Raw genomic sequence first — 23,064 nt, forward strand, 5'->3', positions numbered from 1 at the left:
TATAAAGGAGGGCTACTGATTCTGAGTTAATTTTGTATCCAGACACTTCCCTCAAGGTGCTTATCAGCTGTAGGAGTTCTGGAAGAATTTTGGGGGTCACTTACGTAGACTACTATCATCATCTGCAAATTTCAATACTTTGATTTCTTCCTTAACAATTTGTATACCCCTCCTTTCTTAGTTGTCTTTTTTGTTTTTGTTTTTGGTTTTTGAGACAGGGTTTCTCTGTGTAGCCTTGGCTGTCCTGGACTGGCTGTGTAAGCCATGCTGGCCTCGAACTCACAACCATCCACCTGCCTCTGCCTCCCAAGTGCTGGTATGAAAGGTGTGCACCACCAGACTTGGCACTTTTAGTTGTCTTATTGCTATAGCTGGGACTTCAAGTACTATATTGAAGAGATAGAGAGTGGACAGCTTTGTCTTGTCTCTGATTTCAGTGGAATTTGATGTAAGTTTATCTCTAATTTGATGTTGGCTATTGACTTGCTGTATATTGTCATTATTATTGTGTTTAGGTATGTGCCTTGTATCCCTGATCTCTCCAAGAAATACTTTTAACATGAAGGGTTGTTGGATTTTGTGGAAGGCTTTTTCTGCATCTACTGAGATGGTCATGTGATTTTTTTTTTCTCCTTTCAGTTTGTTTATATGGTGGATTACGTTTATGGGGTTGTGTATGTTGAACCATCCCTGGGATGAAGCCTATCTGTTCATGTTGGATGATGTTTTTGAGGTGTTCCTGGATTTGGTTTGCAAGTATTTTATTGAGTATTTTTTCATCAATATTCATGAGTGAGACTGGTATGAAATTTTCTTTGTTGGGTCTTTGTGTGTTTTAGGGTAACTGTGGACTCAGAATGTGTTTGGCAATGTTCCTTCTGTTTCTATTTTTTTTCCTTTTTATTTGGTGTTTCAAGACAAGGTTTCTCTGTGTAGCCTTGGCTGTCCTGGACTTGCTTTGTGTAGGCCAGGCTGGCCTTGAACTCACAGTGATCCGCCTGCCTCTGCTTCCCAAGTGCTGGGATTAAAGGCGTGCACCACCAAGCCTTGAGGAGTGGAGAGGGGCGTGGCATTTTGTTTTTTATGCAACTCTACTTAGGTAGAAGGACAATGCCTTTGGGTCCCAATGATTCTCTAGGGATTTGTTGTACTTTTGAGATATGGTCCCATTATTGCACAGTCCTCACTATGTAGACCAAGGATACTAACCTTCAAACTCACTCTCCTGCCTTCAGAGTGCAGGGATTAAAGACATGCACCACCATGATGGGTCTGGTTTTCGTCCACTCTAATCTGACCCTCAAAGTTAACTCAGGTTCATGGCTTTAGTCCCAGCACTCAGGAGGCAGAGGCAGGCAGATCCCTGTGAGTTCGAGGCCAACCTGGTCTACAAAGTGAGTCCAGGACAGCCAAGACTACACAGAGAGACCCTGTCTCGAAAAACAAAAACAACAAAAATTATATATATGAGTACTCTATTTGCAGGCCACAAGAGGGCACCAGATCACATCATAGATGGTTGTGAGCCACCATGTGGTTGGTGGGAATTGAACTCAGGACCTCTGGCAGAACGGAGAGTGCGCTTTAACTACTGAGCCCCTCAGGTTTTGTTTTATACAGCCCTGAGTTCTTACAAGGGACTGGGTTTGGCAGTGCACGCCTTTAATTCCAGCCTACACGAAGCAGATGCAGGCAGATCTCCTGAGTTTGAGGCCAGCCTGGTCTACATAATTCTATGTTGGTCAAGGGAAGAAAGATTTCTTGGACGTCCCATTTCTTGGGATCCACTGTCTCAACACTCTGTCTCTTTAGAATATCTTCTCACCCAGGAAGTGGTGGTGATATCTCAAGACAAGTCTGGGCAGCCGCTGGAGATGGGTGGTGCGTGTCTTTAATCCCAGCACTTGGGAGGCAGAGAGGCAGGGAGATTTCTGTGTGTTTGAGGCCAGCCTGGTCTCTATAGTGAATTCCAGGATACGCAGAGCTATGTAGTGAGACCTGTCTCAAAAACAAAACATCGTCAAGCCGTTAGATCTGTGGATTCTAAGGCTTTCCTCGGCGTGTGGTCTCACTGATGATAATTCTGTCTGTTCGCCAACACTTTCCTTATATTAAGGTCTTTAGTTTCCTTTCCGAATTCTAAGTTCAGGGGCTGGAGAAATGGCTGAGCTGTTACACCTAAATGGTGTCTCACAACCCTCTTGACTGTTGTTCCAAAGGTTTTGCTGCCCTCTTCTGGTCTGAATGGGTACTGCATGCATGTGGTGCACAGACATATAAGCAGACAACACCCATGTACACACAATAAAAAGTAAAATTGAGTCGGGTGGGTAGTGGCACAAGCCTTTAATTCCAGCACTCAGGAGGCAGAGGCAGGCGGATCTCTGAGTTCGAGGCCAGCCTGGTCTACAAAGTGAGTCCAGGACAGCCAAGGCTACACAGAGAAACCCTGTCTCGGAAAACTTTTTTTCCTTTTCTTTCTTTCTTTCTTTTTTTTTTTTTTTTTTTGTTTGTTTGTTTGTTTGTTTGTTTGTTTTTCGAAACAGGGTCTCTGTGTAGCCTTGGCTGTCCTGGACTCACTTTGTAGACCAGGTTGGCCTCGGAACTCACAGGGATCCACGTGCCTCTGCCTCCCGAGTGCTGGGATTAAAGGCATGCGCCACCACGCCCGGCCCCCATATCCTTCTGCTTTTCCAGTACTGGAATTAAAGGTGTGTATGTCACCATAGCCAGGCTAAAGGTAAATCTTTTTTGAAAATGTAAAATGTATTTCTAGTTTTCATCTGAGATCGAACTGCCTCCTTTACACCTCTCACCCATCCTGGCAAAAACACAAGCATGTTTTGTTCCAGATATCTGGGGAAGTGGAGAATTCTGGGGGTCTCTATTTTACTAGATTTTGTTGTTGTTGTTTTGTGCAGTCATTTCCCCCCCCCCCCCCCAATGTTTTCGTTGTTGTTGAATCATGGTCTTTCAATGCAGACCTAGATGTCCTGGAATTCTATGTTGTTTTTGTTTTTGTTTTTTGAGACAGGGTGTCTCTGTGTAGTCTTGGCTGTCCCGAACTCCCTTTGTAGACCAGGCTGGCCTCGAACTCACAGTGATCTGCCTGCCTCTGCCTCCCGAGTGCTGGGATTAAAGGCGTGTGCCACCACACCTGGCCTGGAATTCTATGTTAACCAGACTGGCCTCAAATTCATAGAGATAGGCCTGAGTGGCCCCATCCCACCAAGTGTTTGAATTAAAGGTGCCTTGCCTGTGGAGGTTTATATGTACATATTAATTTATTTGTACATGCTGAGTTCTTGCATATCATAGCAGGAGTGCGAGGGGCAGAGAACAGTTCCCAGGAGTCCCTCTATCATTCCATCTGTGGATGCAAGGGACAAACTCAGGTTGTCAGGCTTGGCGACTCTGCCCCTTGTCTGACCCTGTCCCCTCTCTTTTGAGATGGTGGTCTTATTACATGCTCCACTCTTGTCTCACGTCTGTCCATCTCTTGGTTTAGAATCCCAAGTGCTGGAATTATAAGTCACATACAGTCACAAAGCTCACCAGCCTGCAAGTGTGTGTGCATGCGTGTGAGTGAGAGATTCTATGGATTGAATGCAGGGCCTTATGCATGCTGAGTTCCTCAAGCTGTGTTGTGTCTACTTGCACATTTGTAGTCCTTGATTCTTACCATGTGACCACTGCAGGACGGGGGTCTGAACCTGAAATCTGCCATCAGTAAGGCCAGCACCAGAGGCGAAGACCACTCACAACCCCACGCCTTCCCAACGGTCTCACTTGCATGAGAGACAAGAACTTGATGGAACTTCCACTGTCTGGCTTCATCAGAGAGAAGAGCAGAGGCACCAGTGAGAACCGGTGAGATGAGATGGGCATTGCCACTGCATTTTACTTAAGGCACTTGTAGATTTAGATTCCTATGAAAAAGCGCTCTGACAAAAAAAAAAAAAAAAAAAAAAAAAAAGGAAAGAAAGAAAGAAAAAATTTAGGGTTTCTCTGTGTAGCCTTGGCCTTTCTGGACTCACTATGTACACCAGGCTGGCCTGGAACTCACATTGATCCGCCTGCCTCTGCCTCCCGAGTGCTGGGATTAAAGGCCTACGTCACCACGCCCGGCTTCAATGAGTACATTTTGAGTCAGAATATCGATGTGCTGTGTTTTTGTGTTTTGTTTTTAGATCGTACGTGTTTTATTTGTGAAGAGGGAATGGCTCGTCTAAAGATCCAGTGTTTGGTCCAAGTCCGAAGCAAGAGCCGGAGCGAGCGCACCAGGGCATCTCAGTGGAAAGAAGGAGTCATTGAAGTAGCGGAAAGAAATCAGATAGTTAATCTGGTGGTTTTCTTCAAGTTGGAAGAAAGGAGAAGGGTTTTCCCGCTGGGTGATAATATTGTCGATGTGGCGGTTACAGGTTCTGAGCTGGAATTGTATCAGCTGCATTTAACATTGAGAGACGAGAGCTCTTTACTTCTTAGCAGGTTATCCTCCAAAGATGTTGAGCATTTGAAGTCCTTCCTGGGTTCTTTTAATCCATGTGAGTCCCACCAACCCTTGGAGCCCGAGAGCAATCGGGATATTCTTGAAAGCCTCGACCCACTTTGCAGAGAGCACCAGGGGCCATCCTGTGGACCCCCGAAGACTACACCAGGAAGTAAGGTACCGCTCTCTCAGAACATGCCACTTCCTGAGCCGAACTCCACGGGTGGTCACGTTGCGGGGAGAAGCCAAGGAAAAGGTGAAAAGAGGAAGGCAGAATCCTCACCTAGCGCAGAGGAGAACAAGGACATTCTCAAAGGAAGCGATCTTGAGCCAAAAAAGAAACGCAAGAGAGCTGGTGGCTCCAGGCGTGGAGGCAAAGGGGCGCAATCGACGGAAAAGCCCGCTTCCTGGGGCAAGCCTGAGCCTGATGACACTGCCCAAGCTTCTCCTACCCCTTGCCTAAAGCTACTAAAACGTCAAGGCTTCCCCAATTTGGGAAACACCTGTTACATGAATTCCATTTTGCAGTCTGTCTTCGGGATTCCGATCTTCGTAAAGGACTTGCTCACACAAGGTATCCCGTGGGACTTTGTTCCCCACAGCGACCTTCTCAAGCCCTTAGGCCTGCTCCTTGTCTTGAAAGACATTCAGGACGTAGACGCCAAGGGAAACGTCCTCATGGATGTGATGCGGTCCATCTCCATGGTTACAGACACGTTCTTGAGCAACGAGCAGAATGATGCCCATGAGTTTTTAAGTCTGTGTTTGGAGCAGTTGAAACTGAGCATGGAAAGACTCAATGTCATGTGGGATACCATGAGGGAAAAGGAAGGCGAGAAATCATCTCTCCCGACCGCCAGCACCAAAAGGTTTGTGTGCCCGGTGGGTGCTAATTTTGAGATGGAGCTGCAAAAATCCATCGTTTGTGATGGTTGCGGCGAGGCTATTTTCAAAACGGAAGTGAGCAGCTACCTCTCTATTGACCTGCGCCAAGGGACAAGCGCACCCCCTTTATCAATTCAAGAGTGTTTCGATGTCTTCTTTACGCCGGAGGAAATTGAGCGTAATTGCGAGAAATGCAAGAACAAGAATTCCGTTCTCCGGTACTCACTGAGAAGACTCCCCAAGGTTCTCATTGTCCACCTGAAACGCTACCAAGTTACCCCGGAGATGGTGCTGACGAAGAACAAGCAGCCAGTGGAGATTTCTCAGTATTTATACGTATCTTCCTCCCTTGGCCGTGAAAACAGGAAGCCACCATTTCCCTTGGCCAATACAGGCCCCAATAGGGTCCATACTGTCCCAAATGTCTCTCAAGGGGTGCTGCCTGAGATACTCAGCCAGCCAATGCTGTCTATGCAGGTGACTTCAGAATCCAGTGATCCCACGGTTAGAGGCGACGCAGATCCTGGAGTACAAATCAGAATGGACGAAGACACAGGTGAGGGGTGGCTGCAGAGAGACCTGGAAAGCGGTTCTAGGCTGGAGCCAGCACCAGTGAAGACGGCAAACAGGATGCTCAGCGAGCTGCCCTGGCCAGCTCCAGACGCGATGGCTACAATCTCTGAGTCTATCCGATTCCAAGACCCAGGTCTTCAAGAGGTAGCCAAGGATCCAAAACTTAAGCACTGTGAGAGAATTAACGTACGTGGAAAGTCAGATGGTCGTCACACTGCCACCGAGTTGTCCAAATATCTTTGTGACCTTAAGGAACAAAAGAATCCAGAAGGCTTTCAGGAAAAGACTAGCCAGCTCCACCAGGACCGCGGGGATGGAGTCAAGAAGGAATTGTTTCTGCAGGCGTCACTTCCAAGTGTTAGTACTCAGGAAGACACAGGGAAGGACCCGAGTAGCCATTCAGAATTTAGAGTTCTTCAGGAAAATGACCCACGTCCCCTTGGAGCTTCAGGCTCTGCTACTAACACAGTAAATGCCATTGGGGGGTCGAAAAGTTCGGAGGTGGGAGAAGATCCTCACAAATACAGGCTGGTCAGTGTCGTCAGCCATTTTGGGGACTCCCCAAATTCAGGCCATTACATAAGCGATGTGTATGACTTTCAAAGACAAGTATGGCACCTGTATAGTGACCTCAAAGTGTTTGAGATCCCAGATTCCCTGACTCAGGAGTACAGGGATGAAGCCGGGTACATTTTTTTTTACATGCGTGATGAGATTTTTGAGGAACTGTTGAAAAAGGCATCGGAGTGCAAGCTCACTAGCACTTCTAAAGAGGAAAAGAAGGAAATAGATCTTTCCCTAACAGTGCTTTACAGCTATATAAATTCTGCGCACAACGAAGAACTACAACAGAAGAAGAAAGCACAGCAAGACAAACAAACAAAACGAAAACCAAAAGCCAAGAAGAAAAACCCAGAAACAACGCTTTAAGACAGAAACCTAAAGACTTCCCTACGTAGCTAAACGGTACTTTCCCTAGTTTGTTGTTTGGATTTCGTCATGTGTGTTAATAAAACTCATCATTTTGAGACTGTCATTTGTTAAAGAACATAACCCAAGAAGGCATCTGGAGAGACGTCGCCGTAGTTAAGAGTGCACGCTGCTCTTATAGAAGATCCAAGCTTGGTTCCCCAGGACCTATGCAGGAGGCAGGGATACCCCGGAGCAGGAATTAAAAATGATTACAAGCTGCCTGACTTGGGTACTGGGAACTGAACTTAATTTTCTGTAAGAGCAGCTCCCACTTTTAAACACTAAGTTATCTCTTGGCCTTCATTATAATTTCAGGATATGTGCTATCCACATGAGCAAAGCACGATGGTTTTTCTTTTTTGTTGTTGTTTTCAAGACAGGGTTTCTCTGTGTAGCCTTAGCTGTCTTAGACTCACTTTGTAGACCAGGCTGGCCTCGAACTCACAGTGATCCACCTGCCTTTGCTGGGATTAAAGGCATGTGCCACCATGCCCGGCTCACGATGGTTTTTTTGAGACGGGGGTTTCTCTGTGTAGCCTTGGCTATCATGGACTCTCTTTGTAGGCTTGCTTTGAACTCACAGCGATCTGCCTGCCTCTGCCTCTGGAGTGCTGGGATTACAGGCGTGTGCCATCACTCCCAGCTTGCACAATTGTTTAAGTGTCATTCTGAACCAACAAGGCACAGCAAGGAACTGATTACAAGTCCAAGTGCTGGAGTCCAATGTTATAACAGGTTCAGAAACAATACTGATACAAGTAAGTGTTTGAGAAACATTACCTAGTGTGTGAAATGTCTTATTTTGTTAGTGTGTATATCTATTGCTCATTGTGTCCAAAGTATTTTCATTGTATTTTCCAAAAGTTACTCTTTTTATCAATGTATTAAAACCATTGTTTCTTATGGGTTGGAGAGCTGGGCCAGTGGTTAAGAGCACTTTCTGCTCTTCCAGAAGTCCTGAGTTCAATTGCCAGCAACCACACAGCGGCCCAGGGACCATCTATAAAGGGATCTGATGCTGTCTTCTGGCATGTAGGTGTACATGCAGACAGCGCCGCTACTTTATAAAATAAATAAATAAAATAGCCCGGTAATGTATAAAACATAGGGCAGAATTGAGAGTGGTATGGGAAAGGAGATTATTCTAGAACACAGTTCTCAACCTGTGGATCACGACTCCTGAGCCTTTCAGGGGTAGCCAAAGACAGCTATTTATGATTCATAACTATCAAAATGATGAAGTAACAACAAAAACAATTTTTTGGTCGGGTGTCACCACAACACGAAGTATTGTATTAAAGGGTTGCAGCTTTAAAGAGGTTGAGACCCATGGCTCCAGAACATGCTTCTGATAAATAATTCCTTTCTAGCGTTTAAAAAAAAAAAAAGCATCAGTCAGGGGACTGATGACAAAGGTCCCTTCAGCTTCAGCGGACTGCTTATCTCACACACAGAAAGCTCTGTGTCCCATCTTCACCTCCACACAAGCCAGGTGTGCTGGCGCCAACCTGTAATCACAGCCCTGAGGAGATAGAGGAGAGAGGGGACCAGGAGTTTGAGGCCAGTCAGGGCTGTACCGACTCCCATCTCAAAAAAATTGTGAGATGGTTGAGGCATGGTCCAGCAGGTTAAACGTGCTTCATGATCTGAATTTGATTCCAGAGACACATAGGAAAAGGAGAGAACTGAGACAAGCCTTCCTGACCTCTGACCAGCAGTCCTGACCTCTGACCTCCACATAGCCACATCCCACCCTCCAATAAATAAAAATCTAAAGAAAAGAAAAAAAAAGACAGGCTGGTTGTAGTGGCACATACATGCCTTTAATCCAAGCAGTCAGGAGGTAGAGACAGGTGTTAGAAGTCAGACTGGTCTAGAAAGTTCTAGGACAGCCAGGACTACATAGCCCTGCCTCAAAGGTGGCCTCAAAGCCCTGCCTAGGTGAGCCCACACAACACAATTCATAAATTCATGGCCTTCAGTTCCCAAGTGCTTGGTGAACGCTGTTATATGTAAACACTGATGTGTGTGTGTTTTCTTTTTTTTTGGGGGGGGGGGGCAGATGTTGGTGCTGGTTGTCTTTCTCCTCACCTTAACCTTTTAGAGACACTGATTCAACCAGAATGGATGACCAGCAAACCCAGGGTCTTGTCTCCCCTTCCTCAGCTTTCAGATCGCAGGACACACCACTGCCCCTAGCTTTTTAGACATATGGGACTATACCTCAGGCCCTCAGACTTGGAGGGTAGGCACTTTACCCTTTCCGAGTCTATTGAACACTTATTTTTAACAACATCTAAGCTTGGCTTTCTTGTTTTGTTTTGGGGGGGATTTTGGTTGGTTGGTTGGTTCGGTTCGGTTTTTCAAGACAGGGTTTCCTCTGTATAGCCTTGGCTGTCCTGGACTCGATTTGTAGACCGGCCTCGAACTCACAGCAATCTGCCTGCCTCTGACTCCCGAGTGCTGGCATTAAAGGCGTGTGCCACCACCACCCCTGGTTTACACTTGGCTTCCTGAATGGCAGGTGGACTGCCTTAGCCAGATGTAGTAGCTCAGGCCTATGATCTCAGTTTTCAAAAGGCACATTCCAGGCTAACCTGGATTAGTATAAGAGCCTCGCCCTCTACTACCAGTCCTACAAAGGACTGAGTCAGGATGTTATCTTCTGGCTATCTTATCTTCCAGGAGCCTGTGGGACCTTGGCTTTGCCAGATAGGCCCATTCATAGCCGACTTGGCAATTCAGATGGAGCCTAAGTTTTACAACAAATTGGATTAAAAAAAAAAAAAAACTCACCCCACCCCAAACCAAAACAGGAAATTCATTGGTTGGGGATACCATTATAGATTGCTTTTTCTTCCAACCCACCAGTTGAGATAAATTATTTTCCCTTGAAAGATTGAGAGAGGCCAGGCATGGCAGTGCATGCCTTTAATCCTGGGTGGGATCAGGAGGCAGAGGCAGGTGGATTGCTGAGTTTGAGGCCAGCCTGGTCTACAAAGCCAGTCCAGGATAGCCAAGGCTGCACAGAGAAGCCCTGTCTCAAATAAAACCAAGAAAAATCCAGAGAGGTGGGGAGGTACAGGGACTTCAAATCAGAAAAAGATGCCCACCTGTTCCTCTTCCCAGCTGTTAACCCCCCTCAATAAAAAGTTTTCTGTTTCAGTGTGTCTGTGTGTTCATGTGTGTGGACTGTTTCAATGCCAGAAGAGAGCATCTGATCACTAGAATTGAGGCAGGTGTGAGCCATTCAGCATGGATGCTGGGGTTAAACTCAGGTCCTCTGGAAGAGGACAAATGGTCTTAAGTACTGAGTCATCTGTTTAGCGGCCCCAGCTCTTTGAAATTCATGTGTGTGTGTGTGTCTGTGTGTGTGTGGTGCGCGTGCCACAATTCATGGGTGGAGGTTAGAGGACAGTTTTTCTGGGAGTCAGTTCTGTCCTACCATGTGGGTCTCAGGAATCAAACTCAAGCAGCAGGCCATCTCACCCTGGAGTAGCCTTTCACTGATGATGCTCCCATATCCAACTCTGAAAAAACAAAAAACAAAAAAGAAAGCCGGGCGTGGTGGCACATGCCTTTAATCTCAGTACTCCGGAGGCAGAGGCAGGTGGATCGCTGTGTGTTTGAGGCCAGCCTAGTCTACAAAGTGAGTCCAGGATGGCCAAGGCTATACAGAGAAACTCTGTCTCAAAACACCAAAAAAAAGAAAGAAAAAGAAAAAACCAACTCTGAATTACAGGCATGTGTCATTTCTAGCTCCCTCTCATGACTTTTAAGGCTTCTCCACCCTCACCCCCACCCCCCAGACAGGGTTTCTCTGTGTGGCCTTGGCTGTCCTGGAGTCTCTGTAGACCAGGCTGGCCTTGAACTCACAGAAATCTAGCTGCCTCTAGCTCCCTGAGTGCTGGGACTACGGGCATGTGCCACCTGGGCCTGGCTTTTAAGACTTCTAATGGGAGCTGGGCGTGGTGATTTACGACTCTAATCCCAGCACTGGGGTGCAGGACAGAGGCAGGGGATCTTTGTGAATTCAAGGCCAGCCTGGTCTACAAAGTGAGTCCAGGACAGCCAGGGCTGTTACACAGACAAACCCTGTCTGTCTGTCTGACAGAGAGAGAGAGTGTGTGCTGAGTGGCAGACATGTGTCATGTACCTGAAGCTCCGGCTACTCAGGAGGCTGAGACAAGAAGATCACCTGAGCCCGTAAGTTCAAACCCAGCCTGGGCAATATAACAAGTCTCCATCTCAAGAATAGCAAACCAGGGGCTGGGCAGATGGTCAGTGCTAATAGCACTGTCTGCTCTTTCAGAGGACTTGGGTTCAATTCCTCGCATCCACGCGGCCATCCACAGAAGATGGTCACAACCATTTAATTCCAGTCCCAGGAAATCCAACGCATTATGCTGGTCTCTGTGTGCACCAGGCACACGTGGCACATAACTGCATGCAGGCAAAACACACACCCATATAAAATATATAATTTTTTTTCTTTTTGGTATTCAAGACAGGGTTTCTCTGTTATACAGAGCGTTGGCTGTCCTGGACAGTGTTTAATCTCAGCACTCGGGAGATAGAGGCAGGTAGGTCTCTGAGTTCGAGGCCAGCCTGCTCTACAAAGTGAGTTCAGGACAGCCAAGGCTACACAGAGAAACCCTGTCTCAAAAAAACAAACAAACAAACAAAAAACAAAACAACAAAAACCTCATCAGAGGGGCTGGGGATATAACTGTTGTAAAAAAAAAAATGTTATTTGCCAGACACTAAATTCAAGACAGGGGGGAAAAGAAACCAAAACCAAACCAAAACAAAAACACCCAACAAACCTCACCTGGGAATCATTTCTTGTTCTTTTGAAGCCAAGACAACCCAATGGAGGAAGATTTGCTTGGACCTGAGAAAGAACCACCACAAAGACCAGAATTTCTTCAGAACACACATATGATACAGACAGTTCCCGCACACTAGTGCTCTGTATTTGCCCCGCTGAATTAATAATTACTTTTCTCCTCACTGTGACAGAACACCTGACAGAAATCACTAAAGGGAGGAGGAGAGGTGGCTTTGGGCTCAGGCTTAACCCAATCAAGGTACGACAGCTAAGTCAGTTAGGTCTGTGGTACGACAAGTACCGGAAATGGTGGCACACTTGCTCCTGCTGTCTCCCAGGACCAGGAGAAAGAGCCTGGCTGGGATACAACTGGGATGTAACTTCCAGGACCCAGCTTCATTGACTTCTGCCAAGGCAGGCCTCAAGGCTTAAAGGTTCCGCAACCTTCCACTATTAGCACCCTTGAGTGTTTTAGAACTACCACTCTATGACCTTGGGTCCTGGTGGGATGGCTCGGTGGGAGAGCGACTTCCGCCAAGGCTGTGCTGACTTTATTCCCTGGGACCCACACAGTAGAAGAGAACCGGCTCCTTCACATCGTCCTCTAACGGCTACGTTTGGGCCTGCCTCGGCACGTGCACCTCTACCACACATTCACCCATACTCACACATGCAAAATAAATAAACAACGTAATTTGAAAAAAAAAAAAAAAAAGCACATGATCCTATAGGGGACAATAATACTGTCAGATGCAATGCCTTCCTTTTCTTTTTCTCTAATGTCTCCTTTAAATTTACATTTATTTGTTTACCTTTGTTTATTTATTCAGTCACTCACTTTGTTCTGTGTTTGTGTACGTGTGCAGGCACACCATGGCAAACGTGTGGTGAAGAGGGCAACTTCCTGGGAATCTGTTTTCTTCTTCTACCACATGGGTCCCAGGGTTCAGATTTAGGCTGTTAGGCTTGGAGACAGGTGTGACATACTCAGCCATTTCACTTGCCTCAGGACCCTCCTTACTTACCATTCTCAAGTGCATACATACGATACGTAAAATATACACTGTCACATAGTATCGTAATCATATATTTTATTATTATATATTTATCATTTTACATGTCACATAGTTATTGGTTTACTAATTTATACATATTTTGAGTTAGAATTTCTCGCTGTAACACGCCTGACTGTTCTGGAACTCACCCTGTAGACCAGGCTGGTCCTTGGAATGACAGCAATCCACCTGTCCCTGCCTCCTGAGTGCTGGGATTATAGGCGTGCACCACCACACCCAAATTAACACATATCGTTATGCCAAATATGAGTCTATATTGAATGCACCATGTAATCAACAATATATGTGCACAGATACGAACACTTTATAATATATAATATGTGCGTGATATGTGCATATATGTAAAAGACCCAAGAAGACAAACAAAAATGAACATTAACAAAGTACAAATTCACTGTAGATGATGTTTTAAGTCCATAAACCCAGCAGCGGGGAAGCTCACAGGAGAAGGAGTCTGGAAGAAGGTCAGGCTAGACAACAGCATGAGATCCTGTCTCAAAGAAAATAAAAATAAAGGCCGGGCGTGGTGGCGCACACCTTTAATCCCAGCACTCGGGAGTCAGAGGCAGGCGGAGCTCTGTGAGTTCGAGGCCAGCCTGGTCTACAAAGTGAGTCCAGGATGGCCAAGGCTACACAGAGAAGCCCTGTCTCGAAAAACAAAAAAAAAAAAAAAAAAAACAAAAACAAAAAAACCAAAAAAACAAAACAAAACAAAACAAAACAAAAAAAAAAAAAAGAAAAGAAAAGAAAAATAAAATCCAGCATTCCCGTTTCTGTTATATATCCAAAGGAAGCGAGATCAGAAGTAGGTTTAGTGGTGCACTGCTGTAATCCTAGCTCCGAAGATTCCAGGCAGGAGGGTGCTTGATACCAGCCTGAGCTATGTAATAACACCCTGACCCTAACAAAGAATACAAACAGGAAACTCACCACTGCCGCCACCGCCGCCACCACCAAAAATACGTTAGAAAATAAAATCAAGATGGTGAGGAAACATAGCCAGGTGTGGTGGCGCACGCCTTTAATCCCAACACTAGGGAGGCAGAGGCAGGCGGATCGCTGTGAGTTCGAGGCCAGCCTGGTCTACAAAGTGAGTCCAGGACAGCCAAGGCTAACACAGAGAGGCCCTGTCTCGGGGGAAAAAAAAAAAAAGATGGTGAGGAAGCAGCTTTACTCTAGGTTTGTTACAGCACAGCACTGTGCAGAATAGCCAAGAAATTGAATCTACCAATACGTTCACAGATAAAGAAATTTTGATATACATATGTAATGGAATACTATTCGGCCATACAAAACAATTAAAGAACAACAGGCCATTATGTGAAGTGACTTAGAGCAGGTACCAAAACTGGATAATCACATTCATGTGCAGAACCTAAAGAATATAATTTCTTCTTCTTTTTTTTTAAACTTTTTTATTTTTGGAGATTTATTTGTTATGTATACAGTTTTCAGCCCGCACAACAGAGGAGGACACCAGATCTCATTATAGACGGTTATGCGCCATCATGTGGTTGCTGGGAATTGAACTCACAACCTTCAGAAGAGCAGTCAGTGCTCTTAGCCTCTGAGCCATCTCTCCAGGCTGAAAGAACGTTAGCTCATAGACGTCTTTCATTGTTGGTTTTGGTCTTTCTGAGACAAGGTGTCACGTAGCTCAGACTCACTGTAGGGCTGAGTATGAACGGCCTCTAACTCCTGGTCCTCCTGTCTCTACTTCGCAAGCGCTAAAATCATAGGCAAAGACCGCCGTGCCTGGCTACAAGTTGAGAGTGTAGAATTTGCCTATCTCTGCAAGGAGAGAGGGTCTGGTGAGGGGATAGACTGGGCAGGGAGAGCTCTTTAGCCCAGGCTGCCTTGAAACCCACAGTGTAGGCCACGTTGGCATGGAGTCTATGGTAATTTTCCTGAATCACTGCCCTGAATGCGGGGATTAAAAGTGTGAGTAATCCCACAGGACTCACAAGTCACAGATGTATAAACCCAGGCTTAGGTCCATTCCCAGTGTTCAGACATAGGCTGAACAGCCTATATGATACAGTTACGTTTGTATGTTAGAAGCTTATGAGACTGACCCCCGAGGCCCCTAAACCTCCTACCCTCCAGAAACGGGTGCATCTGTAGAGGCTCTTCTGGGCCACACAAGACTTGGACAGTAAGGATGATCGAAAAGATATGTTGAGGGGAGGCTTCCAGCATCCTCCTCATGAAAAATAATAAGCTACAACGTCTGTTGTCAGCTCAGAAGGCAATCCTGGGAGGAAGTACCTGAAAGGGACAAATCATGAGATCACCTGAGTGTCAGGATCTATCTGCTCCTTTGCACCAGCCCTAAAATAGACAAATCCCTCTACCCTCCGAAGCTCTATTTCCCTGGATGAAGAATGGCTGTCTTATTCCTATTCCTGGGTCCTTCCCCGTAAACTCCGACGTCTAGATGTCTTCGCATTTGAGAGAAACTGGGACCATTAGCGCCTTTCACACTAAGCGAGACTTACTAGGTGAAGTGACCAGTCTGGCCGGACACAGGAAAACCTATAAAAACTACATTACCCAGAAGACTATGCTGCCCGCGGGCCCAATAGTGGACCAGGACGGGGTGTATTTCCGGGTTGCTCGCCCTAGACGCCGCTGACCCCGCACTTTTGGTTCCCAGGGAACCAATATGCGGGGAGCCTAGGGTCACTTTCCAGGCCTGTACCCGGATTCTAAAGGATTGGAAAATAAAAATTCTCTCCGGAAGTCCGTGCGAACCTGGATGGTCTGGTCCTCCGGCGATCCGCGACCTCTCAGCCTTTGTCCTTCATCTCGCTGCAGCCAAGGGCAGCGGTTGGGGCTGGTTTGTCATTTCCACGGAAGATCGCGCTGTCCCGTGTCGAGCCGATTTCCGTGGTCACCTGGCCAAGGCCGGACGGGCGTGGAGAGGTTCAGCCGAAGCTTGCAAGGTGCTCCATCCACCTCACTCCACCCCCGAAAAGTCCGACTATGGGATCATCCAGGAAGGACTACACGCAGGTGAGTGAGTTGCGAGCTTTAAATTGCCGCTCGTCGGAAGGTTGAGGCGAGACACCCGCCCTGGACTGAGCTGTAACCGATGTCATTTTTTTTGGAGGGCGGGGGTGGGGGTGGGGCTGGGGGGGGGGGTGGTGCAATGGGGCCATTGGTTCTAGATGCCTCCTAAAGATGCTATTTGAACTGTGCGGTAGTTTCCAGAAGGAAGCGACACCTGACTGATTAGAACACCAGTGAATGGGAAGGGATTGGGACTTTGCAGACCAAGACCCTGTTTATTAATTATCTTGGGCTATGTTTAACCTCTTTATAGCTATTCCTTGCCCACCTCAGTGTCTGACCTAACATCATTGTGAAACATAAATAATGAAACATTTGAATGTGTTAGCTTAGCAGACTATTAACTTCCACTAACCACACGTGTGTGTGTGTGTGTGTGTGTGTGTGTGTGTGTGTGTAAGTGTAATTTCAGATAGCATTTGAAGCCTGTGGAAAAGGTTTCTCCACTGAGCTCTAAGCTGCCAGCCTGATATATTTGTGAGTTGTCCGAGAGCAAGAAGGTAGATCTAGTTAGTATAGCAGAAGTTATATTTTAATATGCTGAGGGTCATCACACAATGTCTACAGGCTGTTCACTTGTGCAGTGCGTCTTAGCTGAAGGTCAGCTCCAGGCTCTAACAGAAGTGTCTTTATTTGCGCATCAGGATCCTGGGGGAAGAGTCTCCTCCAGCTGCAGGGCAGATCAAGGTGGCATCTCTCCAGCTGTGCAGAACAGAGCATTGCTCTTGGTCTCAGCTTATACACTGTCCAGTGGCCTCCCAGGGGTTCAAAGACTGTGCCTGGCTACCTCGAGTGAGTGACGTCACTGGGTTCTGATTGTCAGGTGCACCTTTCTCATAGTGGTGTTCCCGACTAAGCAATTTTTACATGTCTAAAAGTCATTTTTGTTTGCTTGTTTGTTTCTTGAGGCAGTTTTTCTATGTGCGTTGGCTGTCCTGGACTTGCTTTGTAGACCAGGCTGGCCTTGAACTCACAGCGATCTGCCTGCCTCTGCCTGGGATTACAGGCATGCTCCCCAGTGCCTGGCTTTCACTAACTCTTTTAAAAGAAATCTTTAAAAAAAATTTTTTTTTTTCAAGACAGGGTTTCTCTGTATAACCACCCTGGTTATCCTGGAACTGGATTTGTAAGCCAGGCTGGCCTCAAACTCACAGATAACTGCCTGCTTCTGCCTCCCCCAGTGCTGGGATTATAGGCGCATGTCACTAGTGCCTTGCTAAATCTTTTTTTCTCGTTCTTTCTTTCTTTCTAGCTTGCTTTCTTCCTCTGTTTTTGGTTTTTCGAGACAGGGTTTCTCTGTGTAGCCTTGGCTGTCCTGGACTCACTTTATAGACCAGGCTGGCCTCGAACTCACAGAGATCAGCCTGCCTCTGTCTCTGCCTCTGCCTCTTGAGGGCTAGGATTAAAGGTGTGCCCCACCACTGCCCAGCTTAGCCTTAAATTACTTACTGCCATGTGAAGACCTGATGATGGTGACCTCGGAGACTGTGAAGGATTAATAAAGCTTTCTGAGCCGGATGTGGTGGCACACGCCTTTAATCCTAGCATTTGGGGAGGCAGAGACAGGCTGATCTCTGTGAGTTCAAGGCCAGCGGGTTTACAAAGAGAGTTCTAGGACAGCCAGGGCTGTTACACAGAGAAACCCTGTCTGGAAAAAAAAAAAGAGAGAGAGAGAGAGAGAGAGAGAGAGAATCCTGTTGTCAGATAGAACTGCTATTTTTGTTTTGTTTGTACATTTATTTAATGTACTTGCGTGCACGTGGATGAGCGAGGAGATCAGAGGGCTGCTTAAGGGATTTGCTTCTTTTCTTCTATGATGTAAATTTCAGGTATTGAGTTCATGTTAGCTGTATTGACATCACCTTTGTTTCTTTTTTGTTTTTTGTTTTTTTGTTTTTCGAGACAGGGTCTCCTGTGTAGCCTTGGCTGTCCTGGACTCACTTTGTAGACCAGGCTGGTCTCGAACTCACAGAGATCCGCCTGCCTTTGCCTCCTGAGTGCTGGGATTAAAGGCGTGTACAACCACGCCCGGCTTCATCTTTGTTTCTATATGCTCTGATTTCCTAGAATCCTTACTGTCTGCATCTTATAATCCACATGTTTTTGTTGTTGTTATCATCTTCTTTCTGGTTTTGTTTGGAGTAGTGATCTTTTTCACATTTATTTATTTGTTTGTCTATTATGTTTTTTACCTTACTTATTTCTTGTGTGTGCTCACATGTGTGTGTGTGCGCACGTGTGGGTGCAACTGTGTGCATGCCTGCGTATAGAGGTCAAGGACAACTTGAGGGAATCACTTCTCCTTCCATCATATGGGTCTCTGGCTTAGTGGCAAGTGACCTTACCCACTGAGCCATCTTGCCTGCTCAGTTGTTTTGTTTTTGAGGCAGTCTCAAGTAGCCCAGGCTGGCCTTGAGCTTGCTGCATAGCCCAGGTTGGCTTTGAAATGGTAGCAGTCTTCCAACCTTCAGCCTTGAGTTTTGGGATTAGAAGTGTGAGTGGCCAGACTTTGATGACTCTTTCTTTTATTATTATTATTTTTTAATTTGTATTTATTACATATACAATGTTCTGCCTGCACACCAGATGAGGGCAGCAGATCTCATTATAAATGGTTGGTGAGCCACCATGTGGTTGCTGGGAATTGAACTCAGGACCTCTGGAAGAGCAGACAGTGCTCTTAACCACTGAGCCATCTCTCCATCCTGATGACGCTGGGATTAAAGGTGTGCGCCACTACGCCCAGCTTGCTTTGATGACTCTTGCACAGGAGGTCTCTCTCCCTACACCTCTATGTTCCCCTAACCCTGAGTCTTAGAATAGGACCTGAAGATATGCTTTGGGCCTTCATCTCTCTTAGCCTCTTTCAGTGAAGCATAGGCGAGCTCCTCTGCTCTAACGCGAAGGCTAACACGGATGCCTCTGTTTGACTTGGCCAGGTGTCTCTGACATTTGAAGATGTGGCTGTGGCTTTCACCCAGGAGGAGTGGTGGCAGCTGAATACTGCTCAGAAGACTCTGTTCCGGGAGGTGATGATGGAAGTCTCTAGGTTCCTGGTCTCTCTGGGTAAAGCTTTCTACTCTACTTTCAAAAAGAAAAAAAAAAAGGTGGACATGGTGGTGCAGGCCTTTACTCCCAGCACTCGGGAATCAGAGGCAGGCAAATCGCTGTGAGTTCGAGGCCAGCCTCGTCTACAAAGTGAGTACAGAATAGTCAAAGCTACACAGAGAAATCCTGTCTCAAGAAACAAAACAAAAGAAAAATACTTCAAAAATGAATATGGTTTATTTTGTATATGGGTTGGTGGTACACATGTGTCTCGTGTGGAGGTCAAAGGGCAACTTCCAGATACCCTGTTCTCGTCTTTTACCATAATTGGTCCTGGGAATCAAACTCAGGTTCTCAGGCGTGGTAGCAAGCAACTTTATCCACTGAGCCGTCTTGTCATTCTGCACCAGCAGCACAGCAGCACCAGCACCAGCAGCAGCAGCAGCACCAGCACCAGCACATTTTAAAAAGCAAGATATCTCATTCTGCTCCTCAGGATGACCTGGAATCAAACTATGTAGCCCAGGTTGACCTCAAACTCATGGGCAATTCTCTGGGGGTGACATGCACATTTGTGTGTGCACCCGAGCAAACACACACACACACACACACACACACACACACACACACACACGTATGCACACACGCAGGTATGCACGCACTGTGGTTTAAATGAGAAATGTACCCATAGACTCAGGCACTTGAACAGTTGGTCTTTGGTTGGCCATGCTGTTTGAGGAGGTTATGGGGAGGTGCAGTCTAGCTAGCCTTTGTTTTTCATCTTTTGAGGTGAAACCTCACTATAGATTATAGCCCAGGCTAGCCCTTGTACTCGAAGTGATCTTCCTACTTCACCCTTCCCAGTGCTGGGATTACAGGCACATGCCACCATGCACATCTCAAAACTCTACATTAGATCTAAGTAAAAACTTCCATCGGAAAGGACGCATACAGCTGCGTATTGGCTTTGTCTCCCAGGCTTTTGGGAGGGCAAGATTGTTCTTCCACGTGAGGGTGTTGAGATGGGGGGACCTTTGAGAGATGGGGTTTCAGAACTGCTGCCCAGGGAATGATTTTCCCCACGCTGAGGTGAGTCTCCCCACATCAGTTAATGTAATTAAGGCAGGCCTCTGCAAACCTGCCCATAGGCCAGCCCAGTGTAGATCTCTTCCCAGGATCCATCTGCCTCTACCTCCCGCCAAGTGCTGGGGTCACAGGTGTGCACCGCCATGCCCGGCTTTGGTTTTGGTTTTTTGTTTTTGTTTTTTTTGGTTTTTCGAGACAGGGTTTCTCTGTGTAGCCTTGGCCATCCTGGACTCACTTTGTAGACCAGGCTGGCCTCGAACTCACAGCGATCCACCTGCCTCTTCCTCCCGAGTGCTGGGATTAAAGGCGTGCGCCACCACGCCCGGCTTGGTTTTGGGATTTTAAGACAGCTTTTCTCTGTGTAACAACCCTGACTTTGCTGGAACTTGCTTTGTTGGCCAGGCTGGCCTTGAACTCTCAGAGATCTTTTTGCCTCCTGAGTGCTGGGATGAAAGGCATGAGCCACCACCGGCCAGCCTATTATCTCTTGCTATAGCAGAATTAACAGATAACGTTGGGGGGGGGGGGGCTTTTGTTTTTTAGGAAGATTTTCTCCTGTAGACGAGCTGTCCTTTTTTCTCAGCCTTTCTCAAGTGCTGGGATTACAGATGGGTGCCATCTTGCGCAGCATGGCACATTGCACCTAAAACGTTTGCTGTGATCCTCTGCATATGCCATATAAGTAATAATTTATTGCAGCTGGGCATGGTGGCGCATGCCTTTCATTCTAGCACTATGGAGGCAAAGGCAGGTGAATCTCCATGCGTTCACAGCCAGCCTGGTCTAATTAATGAGTTTCCGGGGCTGGAGAGATGGCTCAGAGGTTAAGAGTACCATCTGCTCTTCCGAAGGTCCCGAGTTCAATTCCCAGCAACCACATGGTGGCTTATAACCACCCGTAATGAGATCTGGTGTCTTCTTGTGGTGGGCAGGCACACGTGTGGGCAGAATACTGTGTAAATAATAAATAAACCTTTAATTTAAAAAAAAAAATGAATTTATGGGCAGCCAGAGCTACATACTGAGACCCTGTCTTGCAAAGAAAAATTGTAGCGGGGGTGGTGGGGGGGGGTGGCGCACGCCTTTAATCCTAGCACTCGGGAGGCAGAGGCAGGCAGATCGCTGTAAGTTCGAGGCCAGCCTGGTCTACAAAGTTAGTCCAGGACAGCCAAGGCTACACAGAGAAACCTTGTCTCAAAAAACCAAAATAAATAATTAAATAATTAAAAAAAAAAAGAAAGAAAAGAAAATTTGTTACATTTTGTAAAATTTTGCATGTACACATGCACTTGCAGGCTACAGTGTGGTGTGCTTGAAGGTCAGAGAACAAGTGGTAGGAGACGGCTCTCTCATTCCACCATGTCAGACCCAGGAATCAAACTCAGGGCCTCAGTTTTGGCAGCAGGTGCTTTTACCTACTGCGGGATCTTGACAGCCGAGTGTCAGTCTCTGATGGAGTGTTTTGTATGGCACCGTAAACTTAGTTTCTGGGTCACGCATCACCTTTTGTGTGTGCGTTGATGGGAGCAGCTTCATTCCAAGGTCCTGACCAAATCCTGTGAGATTGAGGGTCTTTATTTTGTCTCACCAAAATCCCTACATGTGCTTTTTGTTTGTTTGTTCTCCCTGAAGTTCTCTCCTGTTCCCAAACTGGAGCTGTTGTGCCACCTGGAGCAAGTGCAGAAACCGTGGACAGTGGCAGAGCCCCCCTCCGAGAGCACCTACTTAGGTAAGAGTCCACACATGTCTGGACTGGTGGGAGGGCCTGGAGGTTTGGACCACGGATCTCCTGGAAAGCTATTTTTAAAATCCCCTACAGGTGTGTTTTTATTTATGTGTCTGTGAGTATATGCCACACATGTGTAGGTGCTCTCAGAAGCCACAAGAGTCTACTAGATAGAACCCCTATAGCTGAAGATACAAGCCATCATGAGTTACCTTGAGTGCTGGGAACTGAACTCAGATCCTTTGAAAGAGCAGCAAGTTTGGTTTTTTTCTTTTTTTCAATATTTTTTTCGATTTATTTATTTATTATGTATACAGTGTTGTACCTGCCTGTACACCTGCAGGCCAGAAGAGGGCGTCAGATCCCATTATAGATGGTCGTGAGCCACCATGTGGTTGTTGGGAATTGAACTCAGGACCTCTGGAAGAGCAGCCAGTGCTCTTAACCGCTGAGCCATCTCTCCAGCCAGCCTGAGCAGCTGAGCCATCTCTCTAGTCTCCTGGGACGCTTCTTAGTGCATCACTTGAGGATCTGGAGCCCTGAAACCCCGTCATCTGTGGGCTCTTTTGATTCTCCCAGCCCTGCCCCTACTGTCACTGCTCCTGGGAAGGACTCAGGTTCATAAGCTACTGTCCCAGAAGGCCCTCCCTCCACCTGCGTGGGTTTGCAACCTCGCTTCCTCGTCACCAGTTCTGTGGCTCTAGTGACGCTGAACGACACACTGGTGGTTGTAAGTGTATTCATCACTGTCCTGCTGCTGTGCTAAAACATCATGACCGAGCAACTTATAGAAGGGAGGGTCTATTTGGCTGACGATGGTTCATGAGGGATAAGAGTCCCTCAAGGCAGGAAAGGAAGATGACGAACAGCAGAATTGGTAGCCGGAGCAGCTCAAGTCTTGAACCACAATCCGGAAGCAGATAGCACACTGGGAATGAATGGCCTTCAAACCTCCAAGTGATGCGCTCCCTCCAGCCATGTTATACCTCCTAAGCCTCCTTAAACAATTCCACCAGCTGGAGACATGTTTTCAGATGCCTATTGGGGGGGGGGGGTGTTGCTGTCATTCACACCACCATAGTAAGTGTGACTGAGCAGTAACCGCCATGTCAGACTGCAGGCTCAGTGGCTCGGCATGTAACCTCTTCTCACCCGTTTCAGTGTCTGTGGACAGCTGAGAGCTTTGTGGCACACAGCTGTTCAGGGACTGTCACACCTTCTGTCATCAGCCTGTTGCTGTAAGGTTGTCCTGCCATCTTCAGGCTGTCCAGAGACTGTGAGAGGAAGAGATGTCATGCACACTTCC

At 46.8% G+C, this 23,064-nt stretch overlaps 1 protein-coding gene across 1 annotated transcript in view; it reads left to right on the plus strand.

The window, feature by feature from the left end:
- Positions 1-6,983, plus strand: part of LOC127203049 (ubiquitin carboxyl-terminal hydrolase 29-like) — a 230,338-nt gene extending 223,355 nt beyond the window's left edge. Inside the window, exons 3-4 of the mRNA XM_051161863.1 lie at positions 4,191-6,155; positions 6,219-6,983. Of these exons, the coding sequence (XP_051017820.1) occupies positions 4,191-6,155; positions 6,219-6,877 (2,624 nt within the window). The 3' untranslated portion in view covers positions 6,878-6,983. The remainder of the gene's footprint in view (positions 1-4,190; positions 6,156-6,218) is intronic.
- The last annotated feature ends 16,081 nt before the right edge of the window (positions 6,984-23,064 follow it).

The sequence above is a fragment of the Acomys russatus genome, chromosome 19 (genome assembly GCF_903995435.1).
Source record: "Acomys russatus chromosome 19, mAcoRus1.1, whole genome shotgun sequence".
Taxonomy (NCBI): domain Eukaryota; kingdom Metazoa; phylum Chordata; class Mammalia; order Rodentia; family Muridae; genus Acomys; species Acomys russatus.